Genomic DNA, 23,899 nt, shown 5'->3' with positions numbered 1-23,899 from the left:
TCCGCCAGGAATAGAAGTCCTATCCATATTTATGACAGGAATACAGGTCCCATTAGGACTACTAATCCTAAGGAACAGTGGTCCATAGGAATGCCGCGAACCAGAGGAAATGTGATTGACAATTACATTAGTAATATATACATGTATAAGTAGAACAACCAACATTTACACTTTACCAGTGTCACAGATAATTTAAAATTAAAAAAATTAAATAGATTTTCAAAGATACTGGTCTTTGGTTAAAACTATGTACTTTTCTGTTCTGTGACCCAAAGCTGAAATCAAAGCAATAATTAAAACCAGGTTGTCAAGTAAAATATGCACAAATCAAAGTTCTTCCAGTTCTGAATCTTATTGTTAAATGCGAGTAATTTGATCCATCTTATAATCAGCCTTTGGTACCTTATTGTACACTGTACCTTTTTACACACAAACACGCATTATAAATCTGTACCTGCTCTGGGTCCCACATCAACACTGATAGCAGTAGACTCTGTACATATAGTCTGTGTAATTTCCTCTTCTGTTGATGATGGACTCAGATGCTGAGTCTCCACTACTTGGCTGACACCTACCATCGATGAAGGTGTGTGTGGCGGATTTGAAGCCACTGATTGGATGAAATACAATAGAAAGAAGACTAAGGATTACATAGCATTATTTTTCTGGAGGATGAAGGAGGATTATCATATTGGGTTGCTTCCACTTTCAATGTTGAAAATAAAGCGGTGACCTTCTGTGGTTTAGAAACCACTTTTTGAAAAATGAGAGTTAGCTCCTTTTGTCTTCAGGTTTTTTTTATTCCACGAATGCCTACTCGTCAATTATCAAATTAATGTGCCATTTATAGAAATTTAGAAAACAAAAACCTGATGGGTGTTGAATCTGAAGCTTAGAGAACAATTACCAGAATTGTGCGAAAGTTGATAAAAGTATGAAACTTTCTACAATGAATGATCATTGGGTGATTGTCAGCTTTGGATACCCCCTGTAGGGCCGAAATTTATAAGTACCTGGATGAGCGGCTTTAATATGCTGGGTCAGCTTCTTTGTACATCCAGATTTCACCGAAACGAGCACTACCCTCGTTAATTATGATAATTAGCCGCCTGATTAATATACTATTAAACAATGTCGAGGTATATCAAATGTTCGGCATAAACAGCAATTGAATTTCGTAATTGCGCCACTTCCTCACAATAAAAGCGTGTTTTCAATCCATTAAACAGATGTTTGGAGACAAGAATTATAAAAATGGACGTGCACCTTTAATCATTATTGGTATTAAACATACCTGGAACTAAAACGGATGCCCCTTCTTTCCGGAGTTGTACAAACTTTGTAAGTTTCTCAGACCAGGAGGTTAGCTCAGGGTAAAAGTGTTTTCCCCGGGGAAGGTAGACACAGCAGTGTTCTTCGCAGAGTCCAAAACACCAGATGACGAACCCCAATGTGAGTTGACTCTCTGAAAAATCTTGTTTTGGGAAAGAATATGCAGGTATTGTCTTCCGTGCCACGTGTGTAGCCCAGTTTAAAACTACTGTAGTTGCACTGTAAGAGAGCCCACACAAAAATAGCAGCACTAAGTCCATGTCATAGAGCTTGTCAAGGGTGTCTAAACTTTCCAAAAACATATCTAAAACGCTGTTGTCTGTATCTAAAGTCCACGCCAGGTATTTTGCAGCAAAAAACTCTTGAAAGGTTCTGTGCAGAAATGTCACTTCACATTTAATATCGAGGTTGTGGTGTACCTTTGATATGCTGAGGAGACCTGATCTGTACAATTCGCTGACATTAGGGATTGTCTGCAGGTCCTTTTCATCATATATGAGACCCCTATCTGGTTTCACCAGCCCGTCGTAAGCCAGTTTTCCAAGGCTGATAAAGGTTTGTTCTTCAAATTTTCTAAAACGAGCAGATTCTCCCATTTCATCCTGTTTCCTAATGTTATATCTTTGTCTTAAAAGCAACTGTATTATTTTCTTGTATAGTAGTGTATATGAAGTTGGCAATGAATCTGTCTGGGCATCGCTTTTTTTATCTTGCCACATGAGACAGATGAACAGTAGATGTATTGGGATCTTCACCAGAGACATCAGCTCATTTTCTACTATGTAGCCTACAAGACCCTTCCCTATTGACTTCAAAACACCCGGACTCCTAGAACAGGATCTCTGGCCTGACGTCAGTTTCAGGTACTTGTCATATGTCTTTTGATCATCAAAGAATTTAGAAATATATTCAGCAATGTTGTCCAATGTCAGCCCAATGATATCATACAAACCGTCTATTATTCGTGGGTTCATTAGTCGTTCTGCCTTCCAAGGACGTGTTGTGATGATGGTGCATACATCCTGGTATCGTCTGCGGTGAATGATGTCTGTGATTTCTTTGGAAGTGTTGATATCATATTCATCATAGCCATCAAAGACCAATAGAACATGGTCACTGTCATAGTCTAGGGCCTGCATGACTTCATTTATCACTGCTTTCCTTTCTGCAAAACAAGGAATTTGCATTTCCATTGCTTCCTTCAGTGTCTGATGAGGCAGAATCCTACGCAGATTCAAAATTAAAAGGTATTTAAAGTTTGAAAATACTTCATCACATTCTTTTAAACCCAGTGTATCATTTGCCCAGTCTGTTGCCATCTTTTGTGTAAATGTGGTTTTGCCGGTGCCTGCTTCTCCTTTGACCAATATTCTTTTTGGCATTTTTCCTTGTTTGGTATCTTTAAACATTGAAGTGTAGCTCTGGATTGGAACAAAATTGGCACCTTCAGGTCTCCTTTCCTCTCTTACCCACTGCAGGTTAACATACACGTCATCTAAGTGCTCGGTGTCGTCGGGGTCCCACGGAAGACGCTGTATCTCGCTCAAGTGACGGATGTAGAATTCGGCTAGTTGCTTGTTTTTTGACTCTGCAGGACTCGTTTTAGGCACCTTAAAATAGATAACACATCCAAGGTTTTATATTTAGCTAGGTAATATAAGAGGCAAAATGCAACCTTCAACTGAAATGAAAGGCATTATCTTGCTCGCGCCGTGTTTTTATTTCAAATAATGTTGGAAAAGTATAGGGACAGGCAACATTTATTATGAAAATCTAAATAAGATATATTTCAGTGGAAACATGTATAATGTACACCGTATATCAAAACCAAATAAAAGTTAAATAAAACATTGCCACACAAATGCTAATTACAACAATATAGGTAGGTGATTTAACATAAAAAGTTGAATAATAAACCTCACTGAACTGAAACTGAAACATTTTGCTTTATCCGTCCCTGTACTCATCATGAATTACTAGCACAAGTATACAGGAGCCTCTGTGGATACCCCCCCCCCCCACCACCACCACCCTCCCGGGGTCCCAGGGAAGACGCCGTATTTGACTCATGTATTTAATGCAGAAAGTTTTTACTACTGCAAGCAGTTGGACTAATTGCAGGTGCCTGAAAATCGGTTAATGAATTAAAAATAAAAGGCTGCATATGAAATTTTATATTTTCATTATTATTATTATTATATTATTATACCTGCTTAATGTGCCCTTACTTGAGATGAAAAAAGTCAGAAAGCAATAGTAGACTGGTGGGATAAGGTAAAATATAAGTTATTATCTTCAAGATAATTTGAAAAGCTCAATAAGATATGTCAATATAAGCTTAATCACAGTACAACACAAATGAAAAAATTGGGTAAATCAACAAAAATACATGACCGGTCTTAATATAAATAAGTTTTAGAATAACATTGATTGAACTTCTGCAATGCAATATAGCACACGTCCAAATGCATAGGGTCCAATACACTAGTACATACGGACTTATCATCAACATGCTAGTATATGATCTTGGAAAAGTGGGCAAAACGACGAGGAGAGTTCTAACGTACATAATGTTTAACATTATCATTTAGACATAAGTGCTGAGAACACAGTAAAGGAATAAAGTTCTGAGCGTACCTGATAGGTGGTATCTGGTTTACTTTTTTGTTTTTTGCCTGCAAAAGAAAATTATTCTGTTGAAATAGCATCAATACATGCACAAACTCCACATGCCAACGCCACGTAACGTTTTCAGTTCACACACACCGATAACTGGTAATTTGTTATTTAAAATGGTTTGCCATTGTGTATTCTTCAATATGAAAAAAATTTAACTTGTCGATCATTTTACTGCTATCAAACCATTACTTTCGTACCCCTTGTATATACACCGTTTAAATGGATATAATTATGATATGATAACATGACGATCATCACATATTCTGGACTCTGCTAAACTGCAATCAAATTCTCCAGTGTGGAATTGCAAATCCTGTACAACTATGAAAGAGAGAATTGCGTGCAAATTTACAATGTGATCAAAAGTTAAACAACAGATTGATTATTTCACACACACACCCCAGTGTCAAGGTCATTATTTGAAATGCCAAAGGGGCTGTGTAGTTTTCTTGCATATTCCATAAATATTTAATTCGAGTTGTAAATGACGTACTATTATGCAGAAAACACATATTGCATTCTTAAACCACTTTAAAAAGAAAATGGTTAAAATGTTCTTTGGTATATAACATGTATATTTTGTGGTATAACCACTCCGAAAATGATAACTGTATGCAAAGGCGGGAGGGAGGGGGGAGGTCACTCCATTTGAGAGCCTACCACGGTGAATGCACTTTTTGCGTAGTACACAAAACTGCACTTTGATTTATATGATCTTCTTGTACTGTGTTATTACTACTTTTGTTACAATATCATTTTTAAAAAGATATCTATTTTTCCCTTGGCTGTATTGCTGCATGATCCGAGGGTTAAAATCATACATATATATTTTATTTAAAACACAAGTCAAAGGAAGCCTGGTCATTTTGGCCCTATTGCACACTCTAAGTTGTCGCTCTCACCTCCCTGGGGAGGGCTGGCATGTCCCTTGACGGGGTCGAACCCACGTCCTCCAGATCCGGAGGCGGACATTCTAAACACAGGGTCATCCGGTCAGAATTAACATATGATCAATGTGTTTTGCTGTACACAATACACGTACTTGTATCGACATACTTACCCTGACCATGGCAATTTGCATACAAAGAAAAACCCTTTCATATGAATTGCCAGCTTTACATTGATTCACGTGAATGATCGCAAAGCGCAAGGGCGTAACCAGGTTACGCACGAATGCACTGTGCGTAGAATTTTTGGGGATTAACCATGATATTATTCTCAATAAAGCAATATACCGTGTAGCATGCTATCTATCCATCAGAGCTTCAGTTTTCACCCGGATATAGGCCCTGGTATTTGGGAAGCCAAACAATTTTACCCAATGTCTTTAGATATTTCACCCCCTTCCCTCAAATAATCATAATCATCACTTTTCGCAACTGCAATTTTTTATTGTAACACAGTGGGAGTAGAAATTTCATCCAATACAGAAAGATTAACTTGACTTAGAACTGTCATTCTTAGAATTGTTTTAATAACAGTATGCATGGTTCAAAGCTTTGTATCTTAGATGGCGGTTGTTCTCTAACTTTTTCTGAACTATACACATTAGCCTACCTGGATTTTCTTCTAGTGTGGGCGTATCTTGAACCCAGTCACAAATCATCTGAACCTTTTCTTGAATTCCTGTAAAAGAATGAGGTCTCAAGATGTAAGATATTTAAAAAGGATTTTTTGCAGCTATATGTCGCTGATGACACTGTCATTACTAACTACTCATCCAATCACAAGAGGAATAATGGAAATTAATTAAAACACGTTCCTTTTAGACAAATGTGAACCATAAAGGCAATTTATTGTAAACCTGATTTCAGGGAAACATATAAAAGCATTGAATACATACCTTTAATGACTTCAAAAGATTGATCATGTGCCAATCTAAGGTTTACAATGTTCTGTACGTAATCTAGTAAGGTAACATCAAGTTCATAATCCCCACTGGTGAATTTACTAAAGAGAGACAGCAGATTGGACTTGAGACCTGAGAAATGTGCCCTAAACGAGGTGATGTTCCTTAGCAAAAGCACAATCAGTGTGAGGTCTAAGTCACCAACAGTTACTGATGTGGAGGGATTCCCACCAGGATACAGCTGGTTTCGCTGGTGTTGGTTTAATACCCTTGGTGGCAATCCAAAGAGTTTGTCCCTGACAGTTTTATCACCTAGCACTTTCTTCAGCAACCCCGTGTTTGGGTCAAATAGTTCGGGATACACTGTCTGAAGCTCTTTGTGAAGAACATCTTGCAAAGCCACCAGGGCATAATTAGAAATCAAAATGCACAAATTATCCCATTCGGAGCAGCCGTTTGTCCCTAGGGTTGTTGCCATAGTATCTTTCACTTCTACATTTCTCTTTGCCTTATCTGGAGTGTAATGGTAAATGGGAATTCTATCAGTTTATGTGGGTTTAATTATATCAAATTGTCAATACGCTTCATTTTTTAACAAATGAACTTACACAATTTTAAATGTCAAAAGATAGTATACAGCAAATGAAAAAGAGAAAGAAACGATAATTACAGTACGCGGTAGGCACAGACGCTATAAGACACAATGCCTTTAACGAGGACACCCTAATGCTAAATGTGTGTAAATTTGGTGACATTTGGTGGCGTCTTTTCAATTTAATGGACATTTATTTACCCCTGTGAAAATCACAGTGAAACGTCGGATTTGAGGGGGTACATGAAAATCATCATTTATAACAATTTTCGCCTGTGATGTGATTATTTATAAATAAAAGCACATGATACTGGAGGTAGGACAATATTTTTAACCAATGTTATATATGGAGAACTTTGGTGAAGCGCATTTGGGTCCATGCCCACTCCTCCACTTCTTTGGTTGGGATATGTACATGACACGTTCACCGTTTGCCACATGAATCACTTACAGGCTGTAACTGCCCTCTCTGACTTTATCAGCAGTCAAAACCATAACATTAATTTCACCAGAGAGCTGGAGGAAAACAAGTCTATTGTTTTTTTTTTTTTTTTTTTTTTTTTTTTTTTTTTGATTCATTAATCACACATGAGAGTGGCGGTCATTCGAAAGGCTACAGGTAGGCCACTCACACCAACCGATACTTAAACTTCCAGGCTCACCAGGCCAATTTTCACGAGTCCAGATCAAAAACTGTTACGCTTGTTACGGCCAAACTCCTAAAAGTTGTTTGCACCTTTCAAAAGCGTGATTATGAAAGATTTTGGTGTGTTTGGGTACTTGAACATGTTGGTCGCGGCTTGGTATATATTGCATGGATATTGCTTCAATATTTCTTGAAAAAAATAACCCTTTTTGTTCAGAGTGCCAAATTATCACCTTAGTTTTATGGTTAAATGCACCATTTTTGCCTTTAATTTCTTTGTGCTTAAAATTTTAAGAAATTAAGATGACAGTTGGTCATCGTTTTTCTTCTCACCGTGGCAGGTGGCTTTGGAGTGGTAGCTTTGTTGTAAAAGTAAGGTGCTCAATTATTTTGACTGGAAAGGTTTGGCCCCTGCCTAGCATTTCCATCATGGCGGTTTAACAGGAAGCTTGGCTTTAAGTCTTTGCTATGGTTATAAACTTCCCTTTTTACATGTGTTTTAAATAAAATTAAATCTTTGAAAATACTTATATGAACCCCAGTGCGTCTTAAATTAAAGTCACAATGTTTTAAGTTCACCTAGGCTCCACCAATTACTTTACCTGTTATCTCACTACACTCTACACATCTTCACATCTTCTGAGTCAAGGTGTGTAATACATCTCTATAATTAAGGGGTACTTGCTTCCGTACTGTAGTTATACTATATTACTTTGGCATGTTAGGTGGCAAGCTTGGATGTATAAGTTCATTTTATGAAAGAAGCTTTGCCTCGGTGATGACAAAAGTATTCAGCTCTGTTATGGCTTATTCATTACTTGAAATTAAACATTTCGTCTTGCAATGTCAAAACAGAAATTCTCTCATAATTAATAATGATTCAGACATTCTTACTAAACACTTTACTCAAGTTTTTATTTCTATTATAGATATGAGAGAAGGCTGCATTGAATATGAATCATGGTAAGGCTGGGAAGAATTAAAATATCAGTGACAAAAGAAGTTCAGTGTGTCTGAGGTAAGCCTACAATGCATTAAACATTCACTAACTTTCACTAATTTTTCACCATTTTCAAATAAACAACAACCTTGGGACTGGCCTTTCTGAAATGGCCTTTGTGTCCTGTCAGAAGAGTGGTAACCAGGGCCTTGGACATAAAAAGGAATCTTATTATGTCCAAGCCGGGGCAGATTTAAATAATTTTGATATGAATGATATCTAATTTCTTGTAATCAGTACAAACTCTTTCAATTTCGTGGGATTATGAGCCTGTAATCAAGAAGCCTTTTTTTATTTAGTTGTAAATTGTACATTAATGTGGTAAACATTATTTCAGTCAAGTCATAACAACAATGACACATTAAACTTCATTGCTTCATTACATAATTTATACTTGGATACTTATAGTTCATAATGCTATTATTATATTTTTTTCTAACATACTGGTTTCCCTTATTTCTGGCATGCCATAAGCAAGGTAGAAGAAAAGGCCCTGAGGAAAATAATATAACTCGAGCTGTCCTTTTTGGAGAAGACCTGGACAAGACTGGCCAACAGAGACTGTTTGAAATATCATTAAATTTATAGTGCTTCTTCGTGACATTTGTAATGATTCCCAATCACCTCACAGACTCTATACATTTCAAAAGTGGACATAAATTTGTTACTGTCATGTGGAAAAAAAACCCAAAACCTAGATATCTATATTTCTTAATAATAAAATGTTACCGATTCTCTGCAAAATTCGGACTGTTTCACTAAAATTTCCCTAAAAGCAGTCACTTACTAGCCAAGTTAATTTTTTCAGCTGTAACATGTACTCCAATTTATTTTATAAATGTTCATTCTAAATGTTGTCTTGATCTATAATGACCTTTTGAAAATCCCACTGTAATTTTTTATCCTCTTTGTAATAAGAAGCCGGTTTATCTTCTTTGATTTGTTTTCGTTCGGCCTATAAGATTCTTAGACCTTGCTGGCCTGTGAGTTGGAAAAGTATGTGACACAGACTGAAATAATCAAGTCAGATGTAGAAGAATATAATTATTTTTATCTGCAAAACTGAAAAAAGCAAACTTATACTGCATAAAACTGAAGCAACTTAATCTTACTTGTGTAGTTATTAATGACTGCTTATGTGTAAAATTTTGGTTTTGTTCATCTATTGATACAGTAAAATGTGGTTTTATGCACATATCTTACTATCACTAAACTTTAGTACAGAGTTGACTTAAAAAGTTGATATGGTAAATAGAAATTGAAATTTGTATTCTCATCTTCATTCATGTCTCATTTTTAAGAGCTCAGTTAATATTAATTTTTCTGATCGATTTGTACATAAATAAATTTATGTATGAATAAAAATTATTATTAATGATAAGCACTATGTTTGTATCTGCAGTCACTTGTTCACAGACAAATATAAACAGTGTTAGTATGTGTTATCCTGAAATAAAGTTTCCAAAATAAATAAATTTTGAACTTGTATTCAGAAAACTATCACATGTATTGTATTGCCTCGACTCAGTGTTTAGAACTTCACTTTAATGCATTATAATATTAAAATTTATAGGCCCTACTGAGGGAAAAATACTTAAAATTAAGAAATTATAAACCAAGGTCACAAAGCATAGGCGCTGTCACAATCTATATGTTTAGGGCTGGAGTGTCCAAACTTTTATGTTTTAATATAATATCGTTTGGCAGAGAGGAATGTCACTTTCACAAGCCAGTTGGGACGTTTTCTATCGACTTATAAGTGATTTATCTCTAGGGTGTGGAATAAAAAGCCTTGTATCATCGATAGAAAATCAAACTCATGGCGACCGTCCTCGGTCACCATCCTATCACCTCTTTCTATGATATCATTCCCTCCCTGCACACTGTTCAAATAATCACCTCTGAATAAAATCGTCAGCATACAGCGCCGTTTTGAAACCACTGATCACGAATTCTAATGCGATATAACGCACATGAAATCAATCTCCAAGCTGAGGAGAGCGACGCAGACGAGAACTTGAGACAGGAGGCCCCCCGTAGCTAGCTCCGCCCACCGTAACAGACATCGGACAATAGAGAGGCTTGCGTGTAATCTCCTCCTGTTATAACTCTTTGGTCGCACGAAGGACGCAGAAAGGACGCCGCTCAGAGTGAACGGGATTTTAGTAAACGTATTTAAACCCATTGTTCAAAACTTAATTTAGCAGTAAAGGCTGAAATGTTTATATTCAAAGGGAACAAAGAATGGGGGCTTATGGCAGCTACATTGTAGCTGAAGTGCTGCTTACATAATATAATTTATTATTTATCTTTTAATTGAATGAAATGCCAATTTTTTGCACCAAGGGACCTAAGTGGGCTCAGTCAACCCCCCCCCCACCACCCCCAGCTCGTCGGCTGACACACTCAATCAGCTACTATCAAGGCAGTTGCGCACCCACCAGTTTAATAAGTTATGTATAATTTCAAAACTGTTACCAATCGACACAGTAAAATCAGGTGATGTTGTCAACAACCAGGGCGGATCTAAAGTCTAAGCTGTACTAGTTTAATATAGGTTATCTACAGTTCTTGGAAATTGTCACCTGGTCGAGGCAACAAAATTAGGTTAAGTTGTAAACCAACCAGGGCTAGGTTGTACTAGCAGAGATCATGTGATATCAGTAACAGACAGTGATATTCTAGATTCTTGCAGGGGGACAACTAATCTATGTTCATCTTTTTTTTTTAGCATATTTCTGTTTCCTTCTGTCTGAGACTTGAATTATGCCACAATTAATGCATACACAGCATAATTTTCTATTTCACAGGTATTTCATAGTTTAGGGCGAATTAATGTATTAATTGTCGTTTAACGGGTCGACGATGACGTGTCTTAGAAGGAAGGTCATTAGGAGGTACAGGGGGCGCTGTATTCAAAAGGTGAACAGATCACGCGAGGAATACAAGGGAAACGACCATTCGAAGTCAAGCTACGCTGCTGTACGGACATTCCAGCTTATTCCAAATAACATTTTTTGTATAAAACCATTATATAAATATTAATAAGGTTTTCTCTGCGTTGTAAAATTATCAGATTTGTCTAAGTACGAATTGTACCGGAATTGGAATTGGGCTATGAGGGAGATCTAAAGCCTCTCTTACAACCCGTCGTGCGTGCTAAGAGATCGTACGTCCTCGGAGTTCTTGTCAGGCGTAGCGTTGTCGCAGGATGAAAATTAAGTAGTAAGTAGTATGTACTTCATGAGTAGGTGTGTCGTGCTCTAAACGTGGAAGTTGGAAGAAGTAAGGCGCACGCACGATCTGTACTTGTGTCGCACACAGTGAGTGAGATAATCGTAAGTGTTTTCAGAAATCGTACTTACTAAATAAGAGAAACGTAAGAGAAACGTAATGAGCACGGGAGTGTTAAGCACGACACTCGTGCGTCAAATTGGTGGAACGCACGGATAATCAAAATAGTATAAAAGGGAGAACCGAGTCTCTTTATCATTCACTGTTTTGTCTTCCAAAATCGGCAATTCCAAGAAGGATGCGCCATCGACTTTGAACTGAAAGCAGACTGTTCGTATCAGCTTTGATATAGGCGCACGATGCACCTAAGCAAGTACTTGTGACGCACTTTTATCGTGCTGGTCACATGCGTCGTCTCAGTGTGACGCACTTCATAAGTACGATAGTAGTACTCGCCACGCACTTTGGAAGTAAGATAAACCAAGGAGTTATAACAGAAGGAGATTACACGCGTGGGGGCGGAGCCCGTATTACGGTCTCTCATTGGTCGGAATGAATAGAACCCAGAGAACAATGGATGCCTATCTCTGTTACGCTTAATTGTTGCTCTCGTTTAAATCTCGTTTGTTAGTATCTGTGCCTTCGTCTGTTGATTTTTGAGGACAGAAACAGAAACGGAGTCCCAAGTTTCTAAAAAATGAGAGAAATACAGAATTTATATGATATTACGTTGGACAAGGTTTTCAAAAAAACAGGTAAGTGCTTTTAAATGCATAACTACACGAAATATGAAGATAAATTGCAACTTTTATGTCGTAGGGTCTCACTGTGTAAGTGTCCAGCTACACGTTGATCTCGCGAGGTGGTGTGTGGAGAATAAATATTGCACGAAAAATATTTCCCACTCATAACAAGTGCCTATAAATATAGTATCAGATGAAGAAAGTTTGGTCTTTATACAGTTGCAATTGTTAAGTAATTTGTGGCAATAGCAAAGAATAAAACTTAGGTGCACTTTCAGTAGCCGAATAACAAGCAGATGCTTAAGCCGCCATCTTGTTAATATTTCGAAAAAAAATTACTCCAAAAGACATTTTCCTCCTACTTTTTGAAACTTGTGTCACATGACAGTCATAAAATTTAACTAATTTTTATGTGTGCAACACACTTGCTTGAGCAGTATTGTTTTTTTATGCGATTTTACATGTGGTCTAGCTTGGATACGACAATTGACAATTTTCATGAGTTCCGATCAAAAAGTGTTACGCTTGTTACGGCCAAAAGCCTTACCGCTTTTTGTACTTTTCAAATGCAAGATTATAAAAAAATTTGGTGTGTTTAGATTCTTGAACATCTTGGTCGTGGCGTGGTATATATTGCATGGATACTGCTCCAATATTTCTTGAAAAAAATAACCTGATTTGTTCAGAATACCAATTTTTTACTCTAGTGTTATGGGTAAATGTACCATTTTGGCCTTTACCTTTTTCATGTTTAAATCTAAAAAGACTTATCATGACAGTTGGTCATCATTTTTCTTCTCACCATGGTGGGTGGCTTTGGAGTGGTAACTTTGTTGTTAAAGTAAAGTGCTCAGTTTTTTTGACTGGAAAATTTTGCCTCCACCCAGCATTTTCCATCATGGCGGTCTAACAGGAAGTTTGACTTCACAGTGTCTTTGGTATAGTTATTTTTAACTTATTTAGTCTTCTTTTTACATATGTATGTTTTAATTCATATTAAACCTTTGAAAAAAGAACACACATGAATCCTGGTGCTTCTTAATTTAAAGTCTTAAGGTTTTAAGTTCACCTAGGCTCCACCAATTACTTAACCTGTTATCTCACTACACATCTCTCTTTGAGTCAAGGTGTGTAAGACACACCTTATTGTGTAAGACACCTCTATAATTAAGGGGTACTTGCTTCTCTACTTAAATTATACTTCACTACTTTGGCATGTTAGGTGGCAAGCTTGGATGTTTCAGTTCATTTTAAGAAAGAAGCTTTGCCTTGGTGGTTGCAAAAGAATAGAACTCTATTAAGGTTTATTCATTACTTGAAATTAAATATTTCATCTTGTAGTGTTGAAACAGAAATTCTCTCAAAATTGATAATGAATTTGACATGCATATCTTAACACTACTCAAGTTTTTTTTTCTATTATAGATGTGGGAGAAGGCTGCATTGAATATATGAATTATGGTCAGGCTGGAAAAAATTAAAATATGTCAATGAAAAAAGGAGGTCAGTGTGTCTGGGGTAAGTTACTTTTGTCATAATGCCTAAGATGCATTAAACATTCACTAACAACAGTACCCTTTTTAATTTTTTTTTTCAAAATACAACAACCTTGGGCATTTTCCTTTTAGCAACCAGCCTCTCTGAAATCCCCTTTTTGTCCTGTCAGAAGAGTAGGAACCAGGGCGGATTTAAATAATTTCTTGTAATAAGTACAATTTCTTTCAGTTTCTTGGGGTTATTAGCTTGTGATCATGAATCTTGATGTTCTATATAAATTTAGTTGTAAATTGTTCATTTATGTGGTGAACATTATTTCAGTCAAGTCATAACAAGACACATTAAACTTCACTGCGTAATTCCATAATGTCTACATGGATACAATTAGTTCATAATGCTATTATTATGGTTTTTTTTCTAACCTACAGGTTTCTCTCTTTTCTGAGTGGCATGGCATTAGCAAGGCAGAAGAAAAGGCCCTGAAGAAATTCTCACTTGAGTTGTCCTTTTTGGAGAAGAAACTGGATAAGACTGGCCAACAGAGATTGCATTAAATTAATAGTGCTCCTTTATGACATTTTAAAATATTTTCAGTCACCTAACTGACTCTATACATTGCAAAAGTGGACATAAATTTTATGTTACTGTTACGTGGAAAAAAATTCAAAACCTATATATAAATTGTTGAGTGCCATGGTATAACAGTCTACCTGATTGCCAGTGAAATTTCTGTTTCTGTGAAATTTCTTTAAAGCAGTCACTTACTGCTTACTTACCAGTTAATTTTTTCAGCTGTTACATTTTATAAATGTTCTTACTAAGTGTTGTCTTGATCTATAATAACCTTTTGAAAATCCCATGTTTTTTATCCTATTTGTAAGAATTAACCACTTTATCTTCTAGGATTTTTTTTTCATTCGGCCCATTAGATTCTCAGACCTTGCTGGCCTGTAAGTGGAATAGTATCTGGCACAGACTGGTATCAGCAAGTCAGATAAAAAAGAATATAATTATTTCTATTTGCACGGTTGAAAAAAATGCCATCATAGACTGCATAAAACTGGAAAACTGTAGCAACTTAATCATTCTTATGACTTCATTTATTACTGCTTATGTGTAAAATTTTTGTTTTTGTTCTTCTATTGATATAATAAAATGGTTTCACTCACAGATGCTACTTTCATGAGTATAGAGTATAGAGTGCTTGAGTATAGAGTTGACTTAAAAGATATTTTAAGTTAATATAGTAAATAATAGTTTGAAATTCAATATTCTCATCTTTATTTGTTTCACTTTAAAGAGCTCAGTGAATACTAAAATTTCTGATATGTTTTGTACATAAATATATTTATGAATGAATAAAAATTATTCTTAATGTATAGCACTGTGCACTTGTTTACCGACAAATATGAACAGTGTTAGTACGTGTCAAATAATCCTGAAAAAAAGGGAAATTTCCAAGATAAAGAAATTTATAACGAGTATTCAGTAAACTGACGTGTCGTGGCATTGCCTCAACCTTGGATTAAAATTTTAATTAAATGCATTATAATATTAAAATTATACCGAGTGAGAGAAAAAATACTTTAAGAAATTTAAAACCAGACACAAAGCGTAGGCACTGTCACAATGTATATGTTTATGGGACCTAAGGGCAGGAGGGTCCAAACGTTAATGTATTAATATTATGTCCTTTGGCAGTGAGGACAGACGTTCACTTGAATGTCATTTTCACAAACCACAGTTGGGACGTTTTCTTTTGACTTCTCCTTGGTGATTTTTCACCGGGTTGTGCCATAAAAAAGCCATCTATCACCGACTTAAAAAAGCTCATGGCGACCATCCTCAGTCACCACCTTATAATCGCTTTCTATGATATCGTTCCCTTCCAGCACATCGTCCAAATAATTACCTGTGAAAAAAATCGTCAGCATACAGCAGCGCTTTGACATTACTGATCTCGAATTCTAACGCGAAATAACGCATATGAAATTTATCTCCAAGCTGAGGAGAGCGACGCAGACGAAACCTTGAGACCGGAGGCCCCCCGTAGCTAGCTCCGCCCACCGTAACAGACATCGGACAAAAGAAAGGCTTGCGTGTAATCTCCTTCTGTTATAACTCCTTGGATAAACGCACGGAGGAAGTGCGCTCACCCACCTTTTCGTTAAAGGGTTTGCTTCATGCCGTCAGAATGGCCTGAACGGAACATATTCTTCAGAAAACATGCCCAACTAACGATATCTTAATCCAAATACACAAATTAAAAGCTCATTTTGTAAATTTTTGGCTTTAAAAAACGTCCTATTTGCTCGGCCTGGGAGTTAATGAGCTACGAGGTCACGTGGTCCAATGACGACAATCGAGCCACTGGAGAACAGAGCGTGCTTAGCTGTCAAACTGAGCTGCATTGTCTACCTGTAAGATGACTTCTCTGGCTTCTGATAAAAGTTTATACTCATTCAAATCTCTTACCCGAGGGGTCTAAATCCTCGTGAAGCTGTGTAAAACCATTTCCCGTCTAGTCATTTCTTTAACAAGCATTTCATGATGGTTATCCCAAGTTGTATTAAACACTGCATTTGAATGAGTTAAGGGAAATGTTGATTATTGCATATGAGGTCCATGTTATTTGTGAAATTTAATTTATTTTATTAAACCGCTGACACTCCGTCTTGCATACTTTTATTAAACTGAGGTAAACAATGCCCGTTACCTTGACAAGTCCTATCTTAATCATCCATCTAACTGGAACTTCCTTTACCTCTTAATTAGAGGGTTAAATGGCATTCAATTTGTCTTGCTTGTATCGAACGCACTCTCTATCTAAGCTTTACTCCAGTTATCTCAGGTAAAAATCTACCTGTGCGTTAGTTACAAAGCGCAGCTCCCGTAGACCTGGGGGTACTAGATAAAATCTGAACACCAGGTTTATCGAGGAGCTAGAGAAAGAAAGGAAGAATTTTTCCTGCACAACTTCATAGGAATTTTAACACGGACTTGATCCAGCTTAGACCTCCAAACTAACAGGGTGACATGGGCAATTTTCACAAACAAATCATAAAACTATATTTCAGTTAACCGCCTTTAAAATAAATATACCGTTCTGGGTAAATTAAAAAAGTTATTAAATCGCAAGAATATTTTTGACTTAAATGATGATTTTATTATTAATGGAAATTAAGCTACTATATGAGGTACATTTGCTGTGATTACGCTGTCGTTCATGTTTTGCGTAAGTCTACATTTTGCTGTATGTGCTTGTAATCTTTTTAAATATGTGCGTACAATTTTTGCAGGTCTGGTTACCCCCCTGTTATGTGATGAAAGTATTAATTTGGCAATTAGTTCCTTAGCTTATTTGAATAGAATTGCAGTGTAAAATTTTCAACAAGATGTTGGCGAAATAGCCCATTACTCTTTGTAGGTATTTCCCCCGTCAAAGTTTGTCTAAAATTATCTTTCAATCTTTACTCTTTCAAAGACAGTATAAAGTTACCTGACATATTTTCGTGTAAACTTAATGACAAGCCAAGTGTCTCCAGTTCATTCCGTACTCAATTTCACCCAAGCAAATTTTTTTCTTGAGTAGATCTTTATAGCACGGTGTTATAAGCTTACAAATTTGCAAAAAAAAAAAATGCGTACTGACGCAGAATTTGCGTTTCAAGTTATAAAATGATCAATCTTTTAAATTATTTAATATTTCAGATGAAATAATCTTCAGAAACAAATCCTCAAAGCATAAACTAATTAGGATAACGAACCATTTTATTATAGCAGTTCCCATTTTTTCTTTAATATAACGCTCTTTTTCCTGTTTTTCCTCAACACGTTTTCTTCCACGGAAGCTTCAAGATACCCTGAGAGCAATTTCTTTTATTAATGTTCGCGACCGTGTTTGAACTTAATTGTTTAAGTATTGATATTTAACGTCATTTACAAATACCAATAAAATAACCCCATGAAATAAATGAGATATATTGAAAAATATGAAAGCCCACCAAGACGAGTTTCATACCTGTTATTACCTGGCTTGGGAATTGCAGAGGTGCATAATTAACAGGTTTGTTGTAAACGAGCTTTTGGTCAACTACAATGCATTTGAAATGCATCAGCAATCAGTAAGTTTGCCAACTGATGACAGTTAATCTGAAAGACTACCAGCTCTTGATATGATCTAAACCACCTGAGGTGACCATGATCTAGAGCATCGCAACTATTGTCACCGAAGTTAGTAAGTCACGGAAGACCGTCACAGACAAAGAAAGATTGTCAACGAGAGCTGCAATTTTGCTGAATCCCACGGCAACACACCGAGGCATAACGAAAATTCCTCAACTCCGTTCAACACAACTTTCCTTAACTTCTCCGTCTGTACAGTATGCACCATGCAGCTCAGTTGAGTCTCATAGACCTTTATCGTGATTGTCGTCACAGTACCACGTGACCCAGATCTGTTGCTTCATTTTTGCATATTGAGGTGAGGTTTACTAAAACGCTTTTTTTTCTACTAATAGATTTTTTTATAATTTTTAAATGGCGGGGATCGATTAAAACATACCTCTAGTGTATAGATTGAGTGCTGTATCTTCAAAATTCGAGAAATGGATTTTTACATGAACATTGTCCTTTAAAGGGTTTGCTTCATGCCGTCAGAATGGCCTGAACGGAACATATTCTTCAGAAAACATGCCCAACTAACGATATCTTAATCCAAATACACAAATTAAAAGCTCATTTTGTAAATTTTTGGCTTTAAAAAACGTCCTATTTGCTCGGCCTGGGAGTTAATGAGCTACGAGGTCACGTGGTCCAATGACGACAATCGAGCCACTGGAGAACAGAGCGTGCTTAGCTGTCAAACTGAGCTGCATTGTCTACCTGTAAGATGACTTCTCTGGCTTCTGATAAAAGTTTATACTCATTCAAATCTCTTACCCGAGGGGTCTAAATCCTCGTGAAGCTGTGTAAAACCATTTCCCGTCTAGTCATTTCTTTAACAAGCATTTCATGATGGTTATCCCAAGTTGTATTAAACACTGCATTTGAATGAGTTAAGGGAAATGTTGATTATTGCATATGAGGTCCATGTTATTTGTGAAATTTAATTTATTTTATTAAACCGCTGACACTCCGTCTTGCATACTTTTATTAAACTGAGGTAAACAATGCCCGTTACCTTGACAAGTCCTATCTTAATCATCCATCTAACTGGAACTTCCTTTACCTCTTAATTAGAGGGTTAAATGGCATTCAATTTGTCTTGCTTGTATCGAACGCACTCTCTATCTAAGCTTTACTCCAGTTATCTCAGGTAAAAATCTACCTGTGCGTTAGTTACAAAGCGCAGCTCCCGTAGACCTGGGGGTACTAGATAAAATCTGAACACCAGGTTTATCGAGGAGCTAGAGAAAGAAAGGAAGAATTTTTCCTGCACAACTTCATAGGAATTTTAACACGGACTTGATCCAGCTTAGACCTCCAAACTAACAGGGTGACATGGGCAATTTTCACAAACAAATCATAAAACTATATTTCAGTTAACCGCCTTTAAAATAAATATACCGTTCTGGGTAAATTAAAAAAGTTATTAAATCGCAAGAATATTTTTGACTTAAATGATGATTTTATTATTAATGGAAATTAAGCTACTATATGAGGTACATTTGCTGTGATTACGCTGTCGTTCATGTTTTGCGTAAGTCTACATTTTGCTGTATGTGCTTGTAATCTTTTTAAATATGTGCGTACAATTTTTGCAGGTCTGGTTACCCCCCTGTTATGTGATGAAAGTATTAATTTGGCAATTAGTTCCTTAGCTTATTTGAATAGAATTGCAGTGTAAAATTTTCAACAAGATGTTGGCGAAATAGCCCATTACTCTTTGTAGGTATTTCCCCCGTCAAAGTTTGTCTAAAATTATCTTTCAATCTTTACTCTTTCAAAGACAGTATAAAGTTACCTGACATATTTTCGTGTAAACTTAATGACAAGCCAAGTGTCTCCAGTTCATTCCGTACTCAATTTCACCCAAGCAAATTTTTTTCTTGAGTAGATCTTTATAGCACGGTGTTATAAGCTTACAAATTTGCAAAAAAAAAAAATGCGTACTGACGCAGAATTTGCGTTTCAAGTTATAAAATGATCAATCTTTTAAATTATTTAATATTTCAGATGAAATAATCTTCAGAAACAAATCCTCAAAGCATAAACTAATTAGGATAACGAACCATTTTATTATAGCAGTTCCCATTTTTTCTTTAATATAACGCTCTTTTTCCTGTTTTTCCTCAACACGTTTTCTTCCACGGAAGCTTCAAGATACCCTGAGAGCAATTTCTTTTATTAATGTTCGCGACCGTGTTTGAACTTAATTGTTTAAGTATTGATATTTAACGTCATTTACAAATACCAATAAAATAACCCCATGAAATAAATGAGATATATTGAAAAATATGAAAGCCCACCAAGACGAGTTTCATACCTGTTATTACCTGGCTTGGGAATTGCAGAGGTGCATAATTAACAGGTTTGTTGTAAACGAGCTTTTGGTCAACTACAATGCATTTGAAATGCATCAGCAATCAGTAAGTTTGCCAACTGATGACAGTTAATCTGAAAGACTACCAGCTCTTGATATGATCTAAACCACCTGAGGTGACCATGATCTAGAGCATCGCAACTATTGTCACCGAAGTTAGTAAGTCACGGAAGACCGTCACAGACAAAGAAAGATTGTCAACGAGAGCTGCAATTTTGCTGAATCCCACGGCAACACACCGAGGCATAACGAAAATTCCTCAACTCCGTTCAACACAACTTTCCTTAACTTCTCCGTCTGTACAGTATGCACCATGCAGCTCAGTTGAGTCTCATAGACCTTTATCGTGATTGTCGTCACAGTACCACGTGACCCAGATCTGTTGCTTCATTTTTGCATATTGAGGTGAGGTTTACTAAAACGCTTTTTTTTCTACTAATAGATTTTTTTATAATTTTTAAATGGCGGGGATCGATTAAAACATACCTCTAGTGTATAGATTGAGTGCTGTATCTTCAAAATTCGAGAAATGGATTTTTACATGAACATTGTCCTTTAACACGTACATTGAAAGCAAGTTGAACGTACGACCCAGCAGGCATAGTTGCGTTGGATCAACGTTGAAAACAGGTTGATACGTTGAATTGCCGTTGATCTACCTAAATTCAAAGTTAAATCATCGTTGATCCAGCCACGTCGAAACACCGTCATAATGTGACGTTGACTCAACGTTGTATTTTGGTCAATGACACAACCTTGCAGGTATGGATTGTAATTTAAAATATTAATTATTGAAAACATGATACTTTAATTATCAATACTGTAACTAAATTTATCAATATAATAACAAAAGGGGTTTAAAGTAAAAGTGACAGTTGTTTTGTGTCTTTAGTTAAGTAGTGAATTTTCTTAACTTGTTATTCAGAAATACATTCCAATAAACTGAAATACTTGCAAGGTCAGCTAACACTAGGATGAATAAGTTGCTGTAAATGTGATGGAGTTAACAGTTCTTGGTAACCTGTTATAGATAGACAGGTTGAGGTGACTGTGACTTTGATATATATATATATATATATATATATATATATATATATATATATATATATATATATAAACCTTGGAAATTTTAACTTAACGGCCATACATTTCTACACTACATATAATTAGCCATCAAACATGTCCTACTGCTAAACACATCCAGGCTAATTTCCCGCTGGGTTCGGTTGATATAACATTGTTTTCTGACGTTGATACAACGTTGTTATCTGAGGTTGACACAACTTTCAAATCCAACGTTTATCCAATGTCTACTCAACGTTATGGTTCAACGTTGTTTCAACGTTAAAACAACATAATTTGCCCGCTGGGGAGTCTCTTGCGTCGTAAGTATACGTCTTTGAGGTAAAATACCCCGGAATTTCTGCATGCTTTTCCTGCGTTACACGCACGCCCAGAGCATTTACTAAGTACTTTTGTCTTGCGTGTTACGAGCGTGCTCCAGGCGTTCTATTTGTCGCAGACAGGTCGTAGCGAAAAACTGGCCGGCCAGTTTTCGGGCTGCGTGCTTTGCGTCGTGTTTGCGTCCACCAAAAACAGTACGTTCCACGTGCGTGTATCTTACTACTTGGCCATTTTTTTTTTTCACGCAAACCGCTCGTAGAAGCACACACGAATGGTTGTAAGAGTAGCTTAACTGGTGACGGAACAAACGTATGTACACGTATGTAATATTAGATCGTCTCAGACAGCACACTACCCAGCAGGCATAGTGACGTTGAATCAACGTTGAAAACAGGTTGATACGTTGAATTGCCGTTGATCTACCTAAATTCAACGTAAAATCAACGTTGATCCAGCCACGTCAAAACACCGTCATAATGTGACGTTGACTAAACGTTGTATTTTGGTCATTGACTCAACGTTGTTGTTTGGCAGTCGTGATGCAAGACATGGATTGTAATCTAAAATATTAATTATTGAAAACATAATACTTTGTTTATCAATACTGTAACTAACTTTATCAAAACATTTAAAGTGTTTTAAAGTAAAAGTGACAGTTGTTTTGTGTCTTTAGTGAACTAGTGAATTTTATTAACTTGTTATTCAGAAATACATTCCAATAAACTTCCTTGCAAGGTCAGCTAACACTGGGATGATTAAGTCGCTGCATATATACCCTACATATATTATATTATATTATATTATATTATATTATAATATAATATAATATAATATAATATAATATAATATAATATTATATTATCTTATATTATAATATAATATAATATAATATAATATAATATATTATATTATATTATATTATATTATATTATATTATATTATATATACCCTACATATATTAAGCCATCCTAATGCTAAACACATCCAGGCTAAAAGGGTGTACCATGCTTCGGTGCAAAACATGCTTACATGTAGGAGCTAAATGCATTGAAAAAAATCAGAAAAAGCGGGCGCTTGGATGTTTTTACAGTGTACGTTACAATTGTGTACCTGTGTTTTGTACCAAAAATAAAAACATTTCAGGTCATTTTAAAGTCTTTTCACGCAAGAATGTTGTCTAACAATTGGGGTTGATACAATGTTGTTATCTGACGTTGATTCAACTTTCAAATCCAACGTTTATCCAACGTCTTATCAACGTTATGGTTCAACGTTGTTTCAACGTTAAAACAACATAATTTGCCCGCTGGTGTCTGTACACAGGCAGACGCACATTGATTCATTCCTATTTATAAATAAATAATTTATTGTTTGAAGATAAAGTGGTTTTGTTCGTTGAGAGTTATTAGACGATAAATAATTTATATACGTTTAGGCATAAGCGAATTAGAATAGTAATATATATTTATTTGTGTGTGCAACCTCCCCTCCCCCCATAAAAAAACACGTAGTTAATTACGATATGGGTTGTCGTACAAATTATAATCCTTTAAAGGTTTAACGTCAGCCTTCTTAGTGTTCAAAAGCGCATAATAAGATTTCACGAAGTAGATTAACCGTCAACTATTTTTCAAATGTTTCATAGTAACAGCCTGTTTCATCAATAAAAACTGACCAATATGTGCACCCAGATATAAGAAAATGTTAGAAAAACTTTGACCCCACGTAGATTCTGTCCGCACTTTATGCTCCATTTGCAAATTATAATTTACAATGAGCTCCTTTAGTACCGTTGATGATTTGCCTGTTGATTGCCCAGAGCTGTGTTTTTTGCAATGTCGCCTTTTTTCCACGAACGATGATACAATCTACACCTAACAAACATTACGTAATGCTAAATGTAGCACAATGCTTCATAAATGACCATGAATATCGGAAGTGATGGGATATCCTACCAACTATTAAATCAATATTTATGTAAATTTACTAGTTTAAGGAAACGTATTTCTTTTCATTTCATTGATCTATAGGTATATTTATATTATACTTGGCTATACGTTTGTTTAAACAGTATCTGAAGGGTAGGTGTTAGCTTCATTGCGTTGTAGAGGTTGGCTTGCGTTTCTTTGGCTTAACAAAAGGGTTAGTACATGATATCATTTATAAAACAAAAAAGTGTTTTTCTGTTGTAATTGATAAAATGACATGGTAAACTTTACAGTGGATCAAGCTGAAAGGGACTATTTCACAAGTGGGAATTAAATGACAATAGCAAAACAGTTATTAACCTTGGTACTTACGTGCGATCTTAGGTCCTGAATATTAAAAACATCACCTGATTTTGCTGACTGGCAGTTTTGAAGTATCAGTAATAAATAA

General features: G+C 36.0%; 1 protein-coding gene and 1 long non-coding RNA gene across 4 annotated transcripts; one reads left to right on the top strand and one right to left on the bottom strand.

The window, feature by feature from the left end:
• Window positions 1–219: 219 nt before the first annotated feature.
• On the bottom strand, window positions 220–6,361 carry LOC106157810 (uncharacterized). The gene is made up of 6 exons (XM_087015092.1): window positions 5,855–6,361; window positions 5,569–5,637; window positions 3,970–4,007; window positions 1,295–2,942; window positions 455–610; window positions 220–275 (listed from the first exon to the last, which is right to left on the bottom strand). Exons 1-6 carry the CDS (start codon window positions 6,336–6,338, stop codon window positions 220–222), a joined length of 2,451 nt encoding a protein of 816 aa, XP_086871218.1. The 5' UTR covers window positions 6,339–6,361.
• Window positions 6,362–11,405: 5,044 nt separating this feature from the next.
• Window positions 11,406–14,742, top strand: LOC147760966 (uncharacterized). 3 transcript variants are annotated; one of them, XR_015335051.1, is made up of 3 exons: window positions 11,819–12,087; window positions 13,501–13,593; window positions 14,001–14,742. It is a non-coding gene; the product is annotated as an uncharacterized LOC147760966 (long non-coding RNA). The 3 variants fall into 3 exon arrangements; XR_015335050.1 differs by lacking the exon at window positions 11,819–12,087 and adding an exon at window positions 12,514–13,377; XR_015335049.1 differs by having other exon boundaries at window positions 11,406–13,593.
• Window positions 14,743–23,899: the final 9,157 nt, after the last annotated feature.

Source organism: Lingula anatina, chromosome 6, assembly GCF_051362555.1.
Source record: "Lingula anatina isolate TDL-2025a chromosome 6, LinAna3.0, whole genome shotgun sequence".
NCBI lineage: Eukaryota > Metazoa > Brachiopoda > Lingulata > Lingulida > Lingulidae > Lingula > Lingula anatina.
This window is presented reverse-complemented; position numbering and strand designations above follow the sequence as displayed.

Coding starts and splice junctions, on each gene's coding strand:
- LOC106157810 (XM_087015092.1), bottom strand. CDS start 6,338: ATGGCAACAACCCTAGGGACAAACGGCTGCTCCGAATGGGATAATTTG. Junction 5,638..5,854: donor ATCTTTTGAAGTCATTAAAG/GTATGTATTCAA, acceptor ATTCTTTTACAG/GAATTCAAGAAAAGGTTCAG. Junction 4,008..5,568: donor CACACTAGAAGAAAATCCAG/GTAGGCTAATGT, acceptor TTTCTTTTGCAG/GCAAAAAACAAAAAAGTAAA.